General features: G+C 45.6%; 1 protein-coding gene across 6 annotated transcripts in view; it reads left to right on the top strand.

Annotated features, from left to right (window-relative positions):
* SCNN1B (sodium channel epithelial 1 subunit beta) overlaps positions 1-17,173 on the top strand; it is an 80,731-nt gene that overhangs the window by 14,918 nt on the left and 48,640 nt on the right. For 3 of the 6 annotated variants that reach the window (XR_014295982.1, XR_014295983.1, XM_082643457.1), the window contains exon 1: positions 1,224-1,499. The exons of 2 other annotated variants lie outside the window; for them this stretch is intronic. Coding sequence is in view for 2 of the 4 variants with exons in the window: in XM_082643457.1 (XP_082499583.1) it covers positions 1,475-1,499 (25 nt within the window). In the remaining 2 variants the exon portion in view is untranslated. Of the gene's footprint in view, positions 1-1,210; positions 1,500-17,173 lie in introns of those variants that run through there. One more of the 6 variants, XM_082643460.1, reaches the window with a different exon arrangement.

Below are 17,173 nucleotides of genomic sequence, written 5' to 3'. Positions count from 1 at the left end.
TGGGGGCTCTCTGTTGGCTCCAGAAGCCAGAAGCCCCTGCCCACTGTCTGGCTCAGGCAGGGCCTGCAAGTCCTACATGACAGGATGGCACGTGGGACCTGGCCCCGGTGGGAGGCAGGTGTACTGGGGCGGCTGGGCCAGCCCTTTACAGACCCAGCTGTCCCCTCACCCGCTGGGTGACCTTGGGCAGCCAGCTGTCTTATGGAGGCAGTGGCTCCTTATAGGACTAACTTGAAAATGAAACGAGATGATGTGGACAAAGTGCCATGACAGTTCCTGGCGCACGTTAGGTGCTCCACAAACTGCAGCTGCTGTTATCAGCATAATAATAGACATTAATTATTAATTATGATGACTTAGTTACATAAATGCTCCACCACAGCCTCCCTCCCATTCTCTTGCAGCCTGGCAGACAGAACAGCGTGCTTATGCTCATAAAAGCACCTCTTTGGCAGCAACTGGATTCATTTTAATATTCAACTCAAAGTGCCTGCTGTGAGCTGGCCACAGTCCTAAGTCAGCGCCGTCCAGCATAAATGTAACACAAGCCACAAACAGGAACCACATAAGCAATGTAAAGTTTTCTAATAGCCACACTGAAAAAAAAAAAGTAAAAAGAAACAGTGAAATTCATTTTAGTACTGTAATATATTTTATGGAACCCATATATTCAAAATGTTATCACTTGAACAAGTAGTCAGTATTAAAAATTATTGATGAGATTTTTTAATGTTCAACATGTCTTTTTAAAGTTTTTAGTTGTGGTAAAACACACAGAACGTAAAATTTACCATTTTAACCATTTCTAAGTGTACAGTCAGTAGTGTTAAGTACATTCACATTGTTGTACAATTCATCTCCCAAACTCTTTTCGTCTTGCAAAATATTAGTATTTTCTGTCTCTCCTCTTTGTACGATTTCTCACGGAAAGGACACCTGAGTTCGATGACGCTTCCGGTGCCCAGTAGTCGCCCCATGTGGACTGTGGCTCCTGTATTGGCTGGAGCAGCGAAGAGAGAGGCCCAGTCACACCGCAGGGAGGTTCAAATCCCAGTGGAGGGAGACAGGCAGCAAACGAAGAGATTAGACAGTTTCTGATGGTGTTGGCTTCTATGGAGAGAATAAACAGGGCTGTGGGGTGCTGGGGGTCAGAGTGGGCCTCTCTCAGAGGTGGCATTAGAGCTGAGGCCTCAAAGAAGAAGCAGCTCTATGAAGACCTAGGGCAATTGTCCCCAACCCTGCCTGTGCATCGGACGTTGTGCAGGAGTTAAAAACATATATATACGGATACTGTGACCTGGGGAGTCAGAGCTGCTGTGCATGAGGCTCTGGCCTGTGGGTTTTTTAACAGCTTCCCGAGTGATCCTGATGCTGGGCCAGGAGGGCTGTGGAAGCTGCTGGGGATGGATGATTCCAAGGGAACAGCAGGTGCAAAGGAGAGGTGGCACAATCTTGGCAAATTGGAAGAGCAGAAATGAGGAAGGGTGAGAGGGTAGGAGGTAAGTCTGGAGGGGGCAAGGGCCAGACCTCACTGCCTCTCCGGGCCATGGTAAGGAATTTGGGTTTTATTCTAAGTGTGACCAGAAGCCATTGCTGGACTCACTGCAGGAAAACTGCAAGGCCTTTTTGTCAAAAGCTTGGACACTCACTCTTTGTCTCTGCCTAAGTTTTTTTTTGTTTGTTTGCTTTTTTAAATTTTAATTTTAATTAATTTATTTTTGGCTGCGTTGGGTCTTCGTTGCTGCGTGTGGGCTTACTCCAGTTGTGGCGAGCGGGGGCTACTCTTTGTTGCGGTGCGCAGGCTTGTCCTTGCAGTGGCTTCTCTTGTTGCAGAGCACGGGCCCTAGGTGTGCAGGCTTCAGTAGTTGTGGCTCGTGGGCTTTAGAGTGCAGGCTCAGTAGTTGTGGCGCACAGGCTTAGTTGCTTCGCGGCATGTGGGATCTTCCCAGACCAGGGCTTGAACCTGTGTCCCCTGCATTGGCAGGTGGATTCTTAACCACTGTGCCACCAGGGAAGCCCCTCTGCCTAAGTTTAAAAAAAAAAGAAATTTAAGGTGCCACTCGTTGTCTTTAATCTGGTAATGAGGAGGGACTTGCAAGGCAGGAGTGTATTTTCATGGAAGGTCATGGCATCCTTTGGTTGAGGGAAAAAAGAATAGATTCACCCCTAAGCCGAAATCATTCCTACTTGGGGGCAGGGGATAGACTTACTGACCCCATTGTCCTGACCCTGGAGTCGGGAGGAGCCCGCCAGCCTGCTCTCTCCTCACCCCACTCACCCTCATGCCTACCAGTTCCTTTTCCCTTACAGCTTCTACTAGTCTGCCAGGGCTGCTAGAACAGCTACTACAGACCGGATGGCCTAAGCAACAAAAATGTATTTTCTCACAGTTTTGGAGGCTGGAAGTCCAAGATCAAGGTGTTGGTTGAGCAGGTTTTGCAGAAGCCTCTCTCCTTGGTGTGCAGACAGCCGCCTTCTCACCGTGTCTTCACATGGCCTTTCCTCTGTGCATGCCCATCCCTGGTGTCTCTTTGGGTGTCCAAATGACCTCTTCTTATAAGAATGCTGGTCAGATTGGATTAGGCCACCCTATGGGCTTCATTTTTTCACTTAATCACCTCTTTAAAGACCCTGTCTCCAAATACAGCCACATTCTGAGGCACGGGATATTATAGCTTTAACATATGAATTGGGGAGGGAGGGATGCAATTCAACCCATCAACAGCTCAGAGTGGCGGGTGGATGGAGGGAAACCAGGTGCTTCCCCCCCATCCCCTGCCCCCGCCTCTCCCCCCGACCCCCAGCACCTCCTCTCTACACATATAAACAGTAGCAATAATTGGAATGTTTAGGTGAAGGGCACCTTCCGGTTAGGAAGGTTTCCAGACATAAACAATTCTTGCAACCACACCGAGGCATAGCAGCTGAATGTCAGCCCTGCCCCCCAGCTCTGAAGTCCAGACATATTTATTGAGCAACTATCATGTGCAAAGTTCCAAGTTCAAACATTGGGGAATCTGACCAGGGCCCTCATCATCCAGTCAGATAGATTAGAAAGGGACATAAATAGCCATGATACAAGGCAGAGGGGAACAAATCAAACAGGAGCGGGTGGTCCACAGAAAATATTGTGGGACTAAAGAGGAGGGAAGATGACATCCATTCAGTGAGGACTGGGAAACTTCGTGGAAGAGGTGGCATTGGAGTTGGGCCTGGGGCAAAGGCACTCCAGGAGAGAAACAGCATGAGTAAAAGCAACCTGGTGGTAATGTCCAGAGTATCCATTGGCTCCAGCGAATGGTCCATTGGACATGGTATGAGAAGCACAGAAACTGCTCCAGGCACTCATCTCTCTCTATGTGCCAGATGCTGTGCCGGGTCCTTCACATTTACAATTGACTCTTCACACCAACCCAGTGAGGGAGGGACTATTTTCCCCTCTTTTTACAGATTGGAAAGCCAGGGCACAGAGAGGGTAGGTCAATTCCACACAGTCACACAGCGAGCAAGTGACAGAGCTGGGATTCGAACCCAGCTTGTAACCATCACCCATTTTGAAGGGAATAAAAGGAGACATGGAGGTGGGGGCCATACTATAAGGCCTTTATTCGCAGACACTGGGAGCTGTTGAAAGTTTCTGACAGGCATGGGACAGGTGACAGCTGAGCCTCCGGGAAGTGCCGTCCAAAAACCAAATCATTCATTTAGTCCAAAACCAAATAATGCATTTATTGAGCTGGGAAACTCCCCTTCCAGCACCTGTCCTTTCTAAAGCAGCCTTGCAAGTAAGCATGTAAGCTTAGTGGCCACCTACATGTTGTCATCTTTCTTTCCCCTAATAATGGTAATACTAGCCAACATTTGTTCAATGCTATGCCAAGTGCTTTATATGCATTATCTCATTTTAATCCTCACTGAAAACAAACAAAACAAAACAAAAGCCCAGGGCTTCCCTGGTGGCGCAGTGGTTAAGAATCCGTCTGCCAATGCAGGGGACACGGGTTCGAGCCCTGGTCTGGGAAGATCCCACATGCCGTGGAGCAACAGCCTGTGCGCCACAACTACTGAAGACTGCGCGCCTAGAGCCCATGCTCCGCAACACAAGAAGCCACCGCAATGAGAAGCCCGTGCACCGCAGTGAAGAGTAGCCCCCACTCGACACAACTAGAGAAAGCCCGCGCGCAGCAACGAAGACCCAATGCAGCCAAATATAAATAAATAAATTTTTAAAAAAGCCAAGGGAGGGAGGTGCTATTGTTGGCCCCATTGACAGATAAGACAGCTGAGGCTCAGAGAGGTGATGTGATGGGTCCAAGACTCCACCCAAGTCTGCCTGACTCCAAAGCTCTCATTTTTAATGATAATAGAATAATTCATGTTTCCCAGTGAAAAACAGAGAGAGAGAGAGAGAGAGAGAGGCTAGACCTACTACGTGAGCCTCAAAATATTACCCGGTTGACCTTATTTTTCTGACTCTAGTCAGGGACACTGCATTTTATTCCCAGTGCAATAACCACCTGCCTTCTCCACTTCTACCCTCTCACCCCGCACCCCTGGCACCTTCCAAGCCTCAGCAGATACTCTCCACTGCAAGTTGCCTCCAGCCTTGGTAAGGAGAGAGTAGGGAGCAAATGAAACTGACCACATTCTTCTCTGCCAGCTGTCGACACATACCAGCCACCCTGGGCAAGTGGCCACTTGCATGGCTGGGTAGGGGCAAAGCCGTGGGCTTGTGTGCACACCATTGGCATCCCTGAATCCCAAAGTCATCTGTCCATCAGGACACGATGACTCTGCTCCTGGCACCGGGCCTAGCGGGCAAGGTGTTTTCCCATGTAATTGTGATTGTACAGGATAAAGCCTAGTGTAGCCAAGTCCTCGGCAATAAGGAAGCAAACACAGCATTAAGACTCTGTCAACAAGGTTTTGGAAGACAGGAACCATCCAAGAAATACACGTTCTGATGCCGCCACCTTTTCTGAAATCCACCTTGGGCTCACCCATCCCCAAGAGGAAAAGAAAGGTCCTCTTGCGTAAATTATGGAAAGAATTGCCGAGCTACTGGAGACCCCAGCAGATTTTCCTAGTTGATTGACTACCTCTCCCTTTTGTTTGGTTTGGGTTTTTTTTTTAACTTTTAAAAAAAACTGTAAAAGTAACAAATGTTTGGAAAATAGTTACAAATATTAGAACACAAGCTAAAGTATACATCCAATCTGAACTTCTTTGAAAAGCCCCATTTCTGCCAAATAGTAGATACTTAATCCCAACCAATCCAGCATCTTCCCTGTTCCCTTTCCCCAGAATTTCCCCTAAATTCTAGGAAGACTGCATTTAAAAAAATTCTTCTATAATTCCCATTGCCCTAACATTTTTCCTGACAATAGATTTTTCCATAACGCTATAATCTCACTTTTATCACCTAACATTCTATCATAAGCTTTTTCCATGTTGCTATTAAAAAATCATTTTCTTTTATTATTTTTTATTATACAAGCAGTATATGTTCATTGTAGGAATCTTCCAAAACACAGATAAACTAAAAATAATTTTTTTTTTTTTTAATTTTTTAAAAATAATCCAAGATCCTTCACCCAAACGTAATTACTATAAACATTCTGGTTAATTTCACCCACTTTTTTTTTTTCCCTGTGCACATTGCTACCTAGAAATTCATAGTTTTTTTTAAAACAAAAATAATTAACCATTCTTCCCCAATATTCCATTGTGTGCTTCTATCATAGTTTGTCTCATCCTTCTGCTCCTGTTGTACATTTATATTTTCTTGCCATGAGCATCTGTGTTCATGCAAGGAAGCCAGGCAGTGAGGGATTAATCACCACAAAGTGTGGTCACCTTTCAAACCCACCTGTGGCACTTGGTCACCAGGTGGACAAGGAAATGACAAACCAGGAGTACTCTGGCCTCATGACAAGATGGGTCCTCCAGGGTTTAGCATATTGGCCAAAGCCCAGATGCACGTATGTTTCTCCTTTAAAGGCCATACAAAAAGAACATGTTTTTCTGGCAGCTGTGGCCACATCTGATGCCTTGTTCTTTGGGGTCTTCTGGCTGGGGTGGCAGGATGTGTGTCAGGCTACTCCTAGGATGGAGGCTGATATAATCCTAGACCCAGGAGCAGAGAAACCTACAGAACGGGTTTCGTAAGAACCCTGACGTGCACAGCGGCTTGGGGCCAAGGGGTCAGCATGGCAGGTTGTTTCTGAGTTGCAAGTACCAAGGTATTTTATCTAATCTGGTGAGTTTATGAGACAAAGGAAGATCTTTGCTGAATCTGTTTCCCTGTAGTGTGGCCTGTGGAGATGGTTTTTAGATGGTGAGCAAATGTCTTTCATCTCCTTAGTAATTATTTATGTTGAGGTGTATTAGAAAACATATATAATTAGTAACATCAGGACTGTGATTTTGTGGACATGCTTGCTTAGGACAAAGCTAAAGTAGGTGTTTAAGTGATAACAAGAGTGAGTCAATATAAAGAAAGATATTAAGTTGATGCAAGTATAATTGGTACCCAGATGCAGCCCAAATCATGAAGGCAGCGCTTAAGGTTGGCCCTTGTACATCAGACAGTTAGTCCCAGAGAACAGAAAGACAGCCAGCACCTTCAGCTCCAGTCTTTGACCCCCACTTTGCCACAAAAGGCCTCTGTCCTCAGAGGCAGCTTCTTGGAGCTTCTTCACCATTCCAGTATGAGTTGGGTTAAGAACCCAGAAGGTGCTGGAAACAAGCAGTCAGCGCAGACGCATCATCTGAGTTCCTAAAACCTAGAAGCTGGACCGGTCCGGTCACTTTTGAACATAGAAGTCCTGTCCTGCAAGATTGTGGTAAATGCCTCTGAATTGTGGGCTCTGGTTTCATCACTCATGCCATGACTTGAGCATTTAGTTTTGAAGTGAGATTTTTAAATAGATTTGTGTATTGAGATTTTCTTTATACGTTGGATTATCATGTTGGCATGTGAAGGGATCCAAGGCATCTCCCAACTTTTTTTTTTTTTTTGCGGTACGCGAGCCTCTCACTGCTGTGGCCTCTCCTGTTGCGGAGCACAGGCTCCGGACGCGCAGGCTCAGCAGCCATGGCTCACGGGCCTAGCCGCTCCGCGGCATGTGGGATCCTCCCGGACCGGGGCATGAACCCGTATCCCCTGAATCGGCAGGCGGACTCTCAACCACTGCGCCACCAGGGAGGCCCCACTCTTTTTTTTTTTAAAGACTCACACATACATAAATAGGATCATCAACAATAGTTGGGGGCTTCCCTGGTGGCACAGTGGTTGAGAGTCCGCCTGCCGATTCAGGGGACACGGGTTTGTGCCCCGGTCTGGGAAGATCCCACATGCCACGGAGCGGCTGGGCCTGTGAGCCATGGCCGCTGAGCCTGCGCGTCCGGAGCCTGTGCTCCGCAATGGGAGAGGTCACAGCAGTGAGAGGCCTGCGTACCGCAAAAAAAAATAATAATAATAAAATAAATAAATAAATTTTTTAAAAAGAGTGGTTTTAGGATCTTGACTCTAAACTCTTGGCTGGGGCTGGTAAATGTGACACTTAGGAAGTGGGTGATGGATCATCACCAGGAAAGGGGTCCCCAGGTCTGTGCCCTCAGGATGTACCAAAGCTCAAGGAAAAGTGTAGACCAAGTTTCCTCATCCTTGTGGTCATTTTCTTTTGTGATCTTTATTTCTTCCACTGTCAAAAAAATGAGCTCCCTTTCATTGGCATATTACTACCTAAGAGTTGAATGGCGTTTGTCTGGTTGGCATCCATATTGCAAACATTTATTTAACTGTTCCATTCATTTTAAATGCTGCAGTTTTCTTTTTGTATTTGGAAAACAATAATTGTTTTTCACTTGCATAGGCCCTTGAATAAAAGCTATTAGGTGCTGATGCGCTTATATTGCTGCAAACCAGGCATTGTTCTAATCACCCTCAGAGGTAGGTGTAATATTGTCCCCAGTATTCAGATGAGGAAGTGAAGGTACAGAGACACCTTGTAGCTTGCCCAGCGTTGCACAGCACACCTGGATTCAAGCTCAAAGCTCGGCTTTAGCACGTAAGTCCTGAGCTGTTCCCCTATACAGGGAGTTGTGGGTACACCTTTATTGGATTTTTTCCTGGGGAAATTCATCCCCACATTCCAGCCAATGCATAGGAGAGTCTTCTTTTGAAAATATGGCCCAGCTGAGCCAAATGTTGCTGACTGTGGCTCCGGGAAGAAGCTGATGTTTGACAGGACCTCCCCTTCTAGCCCATAGGACGCCTTCGAGCAAATTAGAAAAAGGTGCCTCTCTGCCTGGAGCAGCCCTTGGGGGCTCACAACTGGGCACGCGGAGCATGGGCTGGACTTCAGTAACTCTCCCCCATCCTCCAACCTGAACAGACCCAACCAGTATAATTCCTCCCGGTCCCCCGATGGGGTTAGGGAGAAAAGCAGGTATAAGCAGCCATTCCTGGGGCCTAGATGCCTCGTTTCCATCAGGGGCATCAGTCCACCATGAAGCACTGAAAAAGCGTTTCCTCCCAAATGCCTCTCTCTTTTGGATTCTGCAACCTGCTTTTTGTGTAGTCCCTGAGGGGCGAGGGTGTGTGGTGTGCTGAGCTCTGAGCAATGGGATCTCTTGTGCTCCATGGAGCTGGCTGGGGCCGGGGTCGGGGTGGAGGGTTGTGGGGAGGTCTTCAATCATGGCTTCACATCTGGAGACCAGACCAGGTTTTCTAAGAACGCTGGTGCCTGCTTCCTGCAAGGTGTGGCCAGTGTTCTTCGCCAGCTCTGAGCGCTTATCTGACGTGATGACTCATCTTCCATCCCAGGACCAGCCAGACTGGCACAGCAGGGCCGCTTTGAACAGGCAGGTGGGCAGGATGGAGCCTGACGTGGGGTTGGGGTGAAGATGACAACGGCCTCTGCCCATACGCTTTGCCCCATGCTGGCTCTGTAAGGGTCACCACTCTGTCTCTATTCCTCCTGGGCCATGTCCAGTGCCTGACGGGCTCCCTTCCTCTCCCAACACCCCAGATCACGAAGTGCATGTCCTAAGTGGCCTCTCCCGGAAAGATGGTTTCATTTTGCTTGGGGACAAAGAGAGAGTGCTAGCACCTGATTCACTACAGGATGTTCCAGGTTTTTAAAGAAGGTGCAGCGAGGGAGGTACATGGGGTGGGGTCCCCTGCCCCCCAGCTTGACACAGCAGGGCTTCAGCAGGGACCCATGCCACTTCTTTCCCCGGATAGCTTAGAGTTGGCACAGGAGGAAGGGATCCTGTATTCCAGTTCTGGGTTCTGCCTTGCCACCTGTATCGTTGTGGGTTGGCCATGGCCATGCAGAGGGATGGGATGAATCTACACCATCACAGGTGTGGGTTAAGGGCTTTATAGGGTAACCCACAAGGCCAAAGTCAGACACACAGAGATATTTTTGATCTCCCAGGTTTCCCATCATCCCGCAGACAGACACGCCAGGGCTAAGGTATGAAGAGGTGAGGGCTCTGTTTCAGGGAGGGACCCTCAGCTCCATGGGTCTTCTTTCATATGGAACAAGCGTAGAAAGTGCTCTTGTCCGTGGCCAGTATACATGGTCTGTGTATTCGGGCTGCATACACAGCTGCTGATGCCAGGCAGCCTAGGATTAGGTACAGCTGTTTATAGGAATTGTCTGGGAAAGCCAGTTGCCAGCCATGGGGACTTTGGGGACTGCTAGAGACCTTGGGGATATTGGGATTTCCCTGTCAGGGAAGGACTCAGTCCCACAGGAAGCAGAGCCTGGATGCCACTTCTCCAGCTGGCCATTTTGCCACAAATGACAGTCCCCAAAGCTCAGGCCGAATACTCTGGTTAATTTTGGATAGTTCTCCTCCTTGCATAAAATCATAATAATAATAGCATCTATCACTTATCAAGACTACTACGTGCAGGCACTGTGCAAAGTGCTTCCCACTCATTATCTCATTAAATCCTGACAACAACCTAGAAGGAACAGCTACTATTATCCCCACTTTACAGATGAGAAAATTAAGACTCCTAAAGGCCAACCCCTTGTTGTCATGAATTGAGCCCCTCCCCACTGGAGGAAACAACAGAGCCAGACCTTAACTGGGGACTGACTCCCAAGCCCTCCCCTGTCTGACCCTGACGAGAATGTAAGTCCCTTCTGGGTCCTTAACATCGTGTGTTTGGTGGCCTGTCAAAGCCCCAGGATGTGCTCGTCTGTGCTGTGTGTGGGAATCCCTCGTTGTCCTGGGAGGGTGCTCCCTGCCCTGTAGGATCAGAGGGTGACTCCACCATCACCCCTCTGTGGAGCGAAATAGTGGGACACCTGCGGCATCCCCATACCACCCCTGGACCCCACCCCCAAGGCATGGGGCAGTGACCCCAAAGGACATCTACACAGGGTGCGGAGTGTGGTCACTGCCTCGACACCGTAGAGGAGGAGGAGGGTGAGGACTCGGACGTGACCTCTGCAGTACAGAGCCACACATTCTTAGCATTTCGGGGCTAGAATGAACATGAAAGCGCTTCTAAACCAGTGCTTTTTAACCTCTCACGTCATGGAAGATAGAGAATGGGCATGTTTGTATCAAGCATTAAGGTGAAGGGGCAAGATGGCTTGTGCCTGCCAGCGATGGGGGGGGCGGATGCTCCTGCTGCCCCAGCCCGCGCCTGCCACCCAAAGGCCAAGGGCACCAACACCTCAGCTCACCTGAAGCACTGACTCCAGCACACCTATTGGGACTGCTCTTCCTTGCTTTGCTCCCATAGCTCTCGTGGAGAGCAGTTGGCACCCTATCTACCCTCCAGCAGCCTTTTCATTCTGGACACTGAGGTTGTTTCTAGTTTGAGGGTATTACAGTGTTGCAGTCACCATCCTTCCTGTGCGTACCTGCACGAGTGCGCACACACACTCACGCACACACTTGCGCAAGTACCCATGCACACAGGCACCTAGGGACACATGCCCAAGAAGTGGAACTGTTGGGTCCTGGCGGTCACATTTTAAATGCAATAAGGGGAGTTCCCTGGTCCAGTTGTTAGGACTCGGCACTTTCACTGCCAGGGGCCTGGGTTCGATCCCTGGTTAGGGAACTAAGATCCCTCAAGCTGCGCAGTGTGGCCCCCCCAAAATTTTTTAATAAAAAATAAAAAGGGACTTCCCTGGTGGCGCAGTGGTTAAGACTCCATGCTCCCAATGCAGGGGGCCCGGGTTCCATCCCTGGTCAGGGAACTAGATCCCATATGCATGCCACAAATAAGGAGCCAGCGACCTGCAGCTAAGGAGCCTGTGAGCCACAACTAAGAAGCCCACCTGCCGCAACTAAGACCCGGCGCAACCAAATAAATAAATAAATAAAATATATTTTAAAAATAAATCAATAAATAGTAAATGCAATAGAGACTGCCAAACTACTCTCCAGTGACTGCACCAACTTAAACCCCATTGGCATGTAAAGGTGTGCTTTGTAATACCTGGTATTACAAAACGCTTTCATCTTTGCGAACCGAATGGTTGCCATGCAGATTTTTTTTTCAGTTAACTCCAATCAGCATAAATTTTTAAATTTCTTTTTTTAAATGTTTTTTTTCTGTCTCCTGGGAGCGTGTAGGCTACACAAAGGCAGGGACTTCTTACTGAGGGATGCTGGGTGCCTAGAACAGTGCTGAGCACACAGTAGGTGCTTAGTAAATATTTCCTGACTGAATAAATGAATAGATTAAACATTGAAATGGTCCAAAATACAAAAGGTGCCAAAAGAGTAACTCATTTTTAAAAGTCTCCTTCCCTGCCTGTGCCCCCAGCACCTAGTTCCCCTTCTTGAAGGCAGCTTATGTCAGCACTTTGGTGTCTGGCCCCTTGGAGGTGGGCTATGCACACACAACTAAATATCTCTATGCTGTTTTCCTTTTTTTTTAAATGTATTTATTTGTTTATTTTTGCTGCATTGGGTCTTCATTGCTGCACGCGGGCTTTCTCTGGTTGCGGGGAGCTGGGGCTACTCTTCATTGCGGTGCGCGGGCTTCTCATTGCGGTGGCTTCTCTTGTTGTGGAGCATGGGCTCTAGGGCATGCGGGCTTCCATAGCTGTGGCACTCAGGCTCAGTAGTTGTGGCTCACAGGCTCTAGAGCGCAGGCTCAGTAGTTGTGGCACACGGGCTTAGTTGCTCCACGGCATGTGGGATCTTCCCGGACTAGGGCTCGAACCCCTGCATCGGGAGGCGGATTCTTAACCACTGCGCCACCAGGGAAGCCCCCCACCCCCTTTTTTTTCCAACACAAATGCATACCAGCTTTATATATGGTTCTGCCCTTTCTTCTCTCTCACTTAATGATATACCTTGGCAGCACTCTTCATCTCTGAGCAGCTCAAATAAGACCACTGTGTCTCCTCTCCTGGAGGACTGGAGGGAGCCACTTTTTTTTTTTTTTATTGAAGTATAGTTGACTTACATTATTAAATTAGGTTCAGGTGTACAGCATAGTGATTCAGTATTTTTATAGACTATATACTCCATATAAAGCTATTATAAAACATTGGCTATATTCCCTGTGCTGCACATCCTTGTATCTTATCTATTTTATACCTAGTAGTTTGTACCTTTTAATCCTCTTACCCTATTCTGCCCCTTCCCCCACCCCTCTGAGAGCCACTTTTTTAAGGTTTATCAGTCACACTGCATTTGGCTTTATGGGAGGACCCCTGGAGGCCCGGGAACCACAGCCTTGGTCAAAGGAGGTGCATATGTGCACACAGAGGAGGTGGAGCCTATTGCTACCCTTCAGACTCCCCCAGTACCCACCAGATCGAGAGCAAGAGGTCACATGTCCCATCAGGCTTGTCGGTAAGAGGTGACTGGAAGCCAAGGGACCTGGTTTCTGTTTCCAGATCTGCCTGACTCACTGTGACTGTGAGGAAGTGCCTTTGTGCTCTGGTTACCTTCTCTGTGAGATGGGCATAATTCTGGCTACCCGAACTTTCTTGAAAGGCTGACATGAAAACGCAGGAGGAAATGCTTGATAGAGATTGTGTGCTTCAAGTGGGCAGAAAACAATTAACAGAGAATTTCCTCAAGGGTTATAAGGAAGATGGTTTTAAATCTTTTGAGAGGAACCCTTTATTCAATCGTGGAATTATTTTACTATGTCTTAAGAAAAAAATGGCTTAGCACATCAAACTTATTCACAGGCATAGTGTTGCTTAGGATGAGGGTGAATTTTTTTAAGCAAAAAAGACGAGTTCAGATGATGTTATATATTAAGTCAATAATGATACAAGTGCTATCGGGATTTAGCAAAAATCGTGAAGGTGGTATGCAAATGATTGATGTTTGGGAAACATTGAATTAGCAGGTATTTGGGGGGTGCAAATAACAAAATCAAACTTACAAATACTTATTTGAAAACCTATTTTAAGGATTTTTTTCTTATTTAATGCAAATATATAGGACACAGTAAATCAGGTTTTGACGAACTTTTTCTGTAAAGGGCCAGGTATAGTTAATAGTTAAGGCTTTGTGGACCATAAACACTGCATATTCTTTTCTTTTTTCTTTACAACTCTTTGAAAACATAAAAAACATTATTAACCAGAGGGCCATACAAAAACAGGCTGGCTTTTCAACTTTACAGACCCTTGCAGTAAATTAAGGAATTTATTGAACATAATAGCTGCTAGTGCTCCAAATACAGGTACAACAACCTGTATGGGAGCCATCTATTAATGACACATTTATTAATAACATTAATGTTCTACTTACTCCCATTTTTCAGCATTATTATGAACTCATAGATTTTTTTTTTTTTTCTTTTTGCGGTATGCGGGCCTCTCACTGTTGTGGCCTCTCCCGTTGCGGAGCACAGGCTCCGGATGCGCAGGCCCAGCGGCCATGGCTCACGGGCCCAGCCGCTCCGCGGCATATGGGATCCTCCCAGACCGGGGCACGAACCCGTATCCCCTGCATCGGCAGGCGGACTCTCAACCACTGCGCCACCAGGGAGGCCCCTGAACTCATAGATTTTTAATGTATTTAATATGTTTCAATTAACCGCATGCTTTTTTAAAATTTTATTTTATTTATTTATTTTTTAATACAGCAGGTTCTTATTATTCATCCATTTTATGCATATTAGTGTATACATGTCAATCCCAATCTTCCAGTTCATCCCCCCACCGCCCCCCCACCCGCTTTCCCCCCTTGGTGTCCATACGTTTGTTCTCTACATCTGTGTCTCTATTTCTACCTTGCAAACCGGTTCATCTGTACCATTTTTCTAGATTCCACATATATGCATTAATATACGATATTTGTTTTCCTCTTTCTGACTTACTTCACTCTGTAGGACAGTCTCTAGGTCCATCCACGTCTCTGCAAATGACCCAATTTCGTTCCTTTTTATGGCTGAGTAATACTCCATTGTATATGGGTATCACATCTTCTTAATCCACTCATCTGTCGATGGGCATTTAGGTTGCTTCCATGACCTGGCTATTGTAAACAGTGCTGCAATGAACATTGGCGTGCATGTGTCTTTTTGAATTATGGTTTTCTCTGTGTATATATGCCCAGGAGTGGGATTGCTGGGTCATATGGTAATTCTATCTTTAGCTTTTTAAGGAACCTCCATACTGTTCTCCATAGTGGCTGTATCAACAGTACACGAGGGTTCCTTTTTCTCCACACCCTCTCCAGCACTTATTGTCTGTAGATTTTCTGATGATGCCCATTCTAACCGGTATGAGGTGATACCTCATTGTAGGTTTGATTTGCATTTCTCTAATAATTAGTGATGTTGAGCAGCTTTTCATGTGCCTCTTGGCCATCTGTATGTCTTCTTTGGAGAGATGTCTGTTTAGGTCTTCTGCCCATTTTTTGATTGGGTTGTTTGTTTTTTTAATACTGAGCTGTATAAGCTGTTTATATATTTTGGAGATTAATCCTTTGTCCACTGATTCATTTGCAAATATTTTCTCCCATTCTGAGGGCTGTCTTTTCATCTTGTTCATAGTTTCCTTTGCTGTGCAAAAGCTTTTAAGCTTCATAAAGTCCCATTAGTTTATATTTGTTTTTATTTCCATTACTCTAAGAGGTGGGTCAAAAAAGATCTTGCTGTGATTTATGTCAAGGAGTGTTCTTCCTATGTTTTCCTCTAAGAATTTTATAGTGTCGGGTCTTACATTTAGGCCTTTAATCCATTTTGAGTTTATTTTTGTGTATGGTGTTAGGGAGTGTTCTAATTTCATTCTTTTACATGTAGCTGTCCAGTTTTCCCAGCACCACTTATTGAAGAGACTGTCTTTTCTCCATTGTATATCCTTGCCTCCTTTGTCATAGATTATTTGACCATAGGTGTGTGGGTTTATCTCTGGGCTTTCTATCCTATTCCATTGATCTATATTTCTGTTTTTGTGCCAGTACCATATTGTCTTGCTTACTGTAGATTTGTAGTACAGTCTGAGGTCAGGGAGTCTGATTCCTCCAGCTCCGTTTTTCTTTCTCAAGATTGCTTTGGCTATTCGGGGTCTTTTGTGTCTCCATAAAAATCTTAAGATTTATTGTTCTAGTTCTGTAAAAAATGCCATTAGTAATTTTTTTAAAATGATGCTCAAATTGTCCCATATTTGCCAGTAAGAATCCCTTCAAGGAGTCCTTTTGACCGACCCAGTAGTCTTTGATAGCCTTCTTTGCTTTCTGGTATGGTAAGAGATTTTAGGCTCATCTTGTACATTTCCTGCACCAAAACTCATATCAGCCATTTTTCTAAGAAGCCCTGGTTCCCTTTAGTCGAGAATGGTATTTAGAGACCAAAATCTAGGTGTCTGGAATGCACACATTTGCATTTATAAGTAGAAATGATGCCCAGGATATGTCCTGGTCCCTGGGGAGATTCTGACTGCCCCCCTAAAACTCTCCTTCACCATCTCCAGCCTGACACAGTGAGCCCCATCAATGGCTCTGACCTGGCTAAGTTTTCAAGAACAAAGAGTCAGTCATGCTCTGGGGCTAACAAGGCAGAAACATGAAAGATTTTTCAATAACCAAAGTCCAACCCATTTTCAGGTTAACCTTCAATTAACTATAAAAATCCAGCTCCCCAGAACTCTTATTCCCTGATTACCTTAGATAATTGAGGTTTTGCTGCAAAAATAAATACAGGGGATTTTAATGAAAGCATCTGACCTGTAATTTATAGGGGTCACAAAGTCAGATGTCCGCATAAGCCAAGGCAGGAATTAAAAAATGAGTGAAGTGGGCTGAGTATAAGAAAATAGAGAATGGGGAGAATTGGGGTGAACTGGGGAGCACAGTCTCCATCTAAGGAGGGCAGCCACTAGTCATTTTGAGCAGAAACTGCCATGTGGGGACAATTATCAGATCTTTCTGATTTTTCAAAAGTTGAAGAAAATCTAGATTTTTTAAAAATGTGAACTTGCATAATTTTGAGATGGCAGTGGATTTAAGTGTTTTGTTAAAACTTTATTTAGATGTAATTTATTTACAATTAAATACATCCATTTCAAGTATAGCATTTAATGAGTTTTTACAAATGCATACATCTAATTAACCACCATCTCACTCAAGATATAGAATATTTGCATCACCTCCAAAAGGTTCCCTTATGTACCATTCCAGTCGATCCACTATTCACATCAAGCACAGGAAATCACTGGTCTGCTTTCTGTCACTATAGATTAGATATGTCTTTCCCAGGGCTTCATGTAAGTGAAGTCATATCTTATGTACTTTTTTGTGTCTAGCTTCTTTTACTCAGAATAATGGTTTTTTAAAAAAAATCCATCCATGTTGTATGTATCAATAGTTTGTTCCTTTTATTGCTGAATAGTATTCCATTGTATGGATATGCTACAGTTTGTTTATTTACTCACCTGTTGGTGGACACTTGCTTGTTTCCAGTTTGGGATTATTAATGAATAAGGTTGCTGTGAGTATATATGTACACACCTTTGTGTGAAAATATGTTTTCAGTTCTCTTGGATAAATAAGAGTGGACCTGAAAGGTCATATAATAAGTACCCATTTAACTTTATGAGAAACTGCCAAACTGTTTTCCAAAGTGACTGTACCATTTTGCATTCCATCCAGTCCTCTAAGAGAGTTCTGATTGCCTCACATCTTTGCTAACACTAGATACTGTCAGTCCTTCTAG

The sequence above is a fragment of the Mesoplodon mirus genome, assembly GCF_964341445.2.
Source record: "Mesoplodon mirus genome assembly, chromosome: 15".
Taxonomy (NCBI): domain Eukaryota; kingdom Metazoa; phylum Chordata; class Mammalia; order Artiodactyla; family Ziphiidae; genus Mesoplodon; species Mesoplodon mirus.
This window is presented reverse-complemented; position numbering and strand designations above follow the sequence as displayed.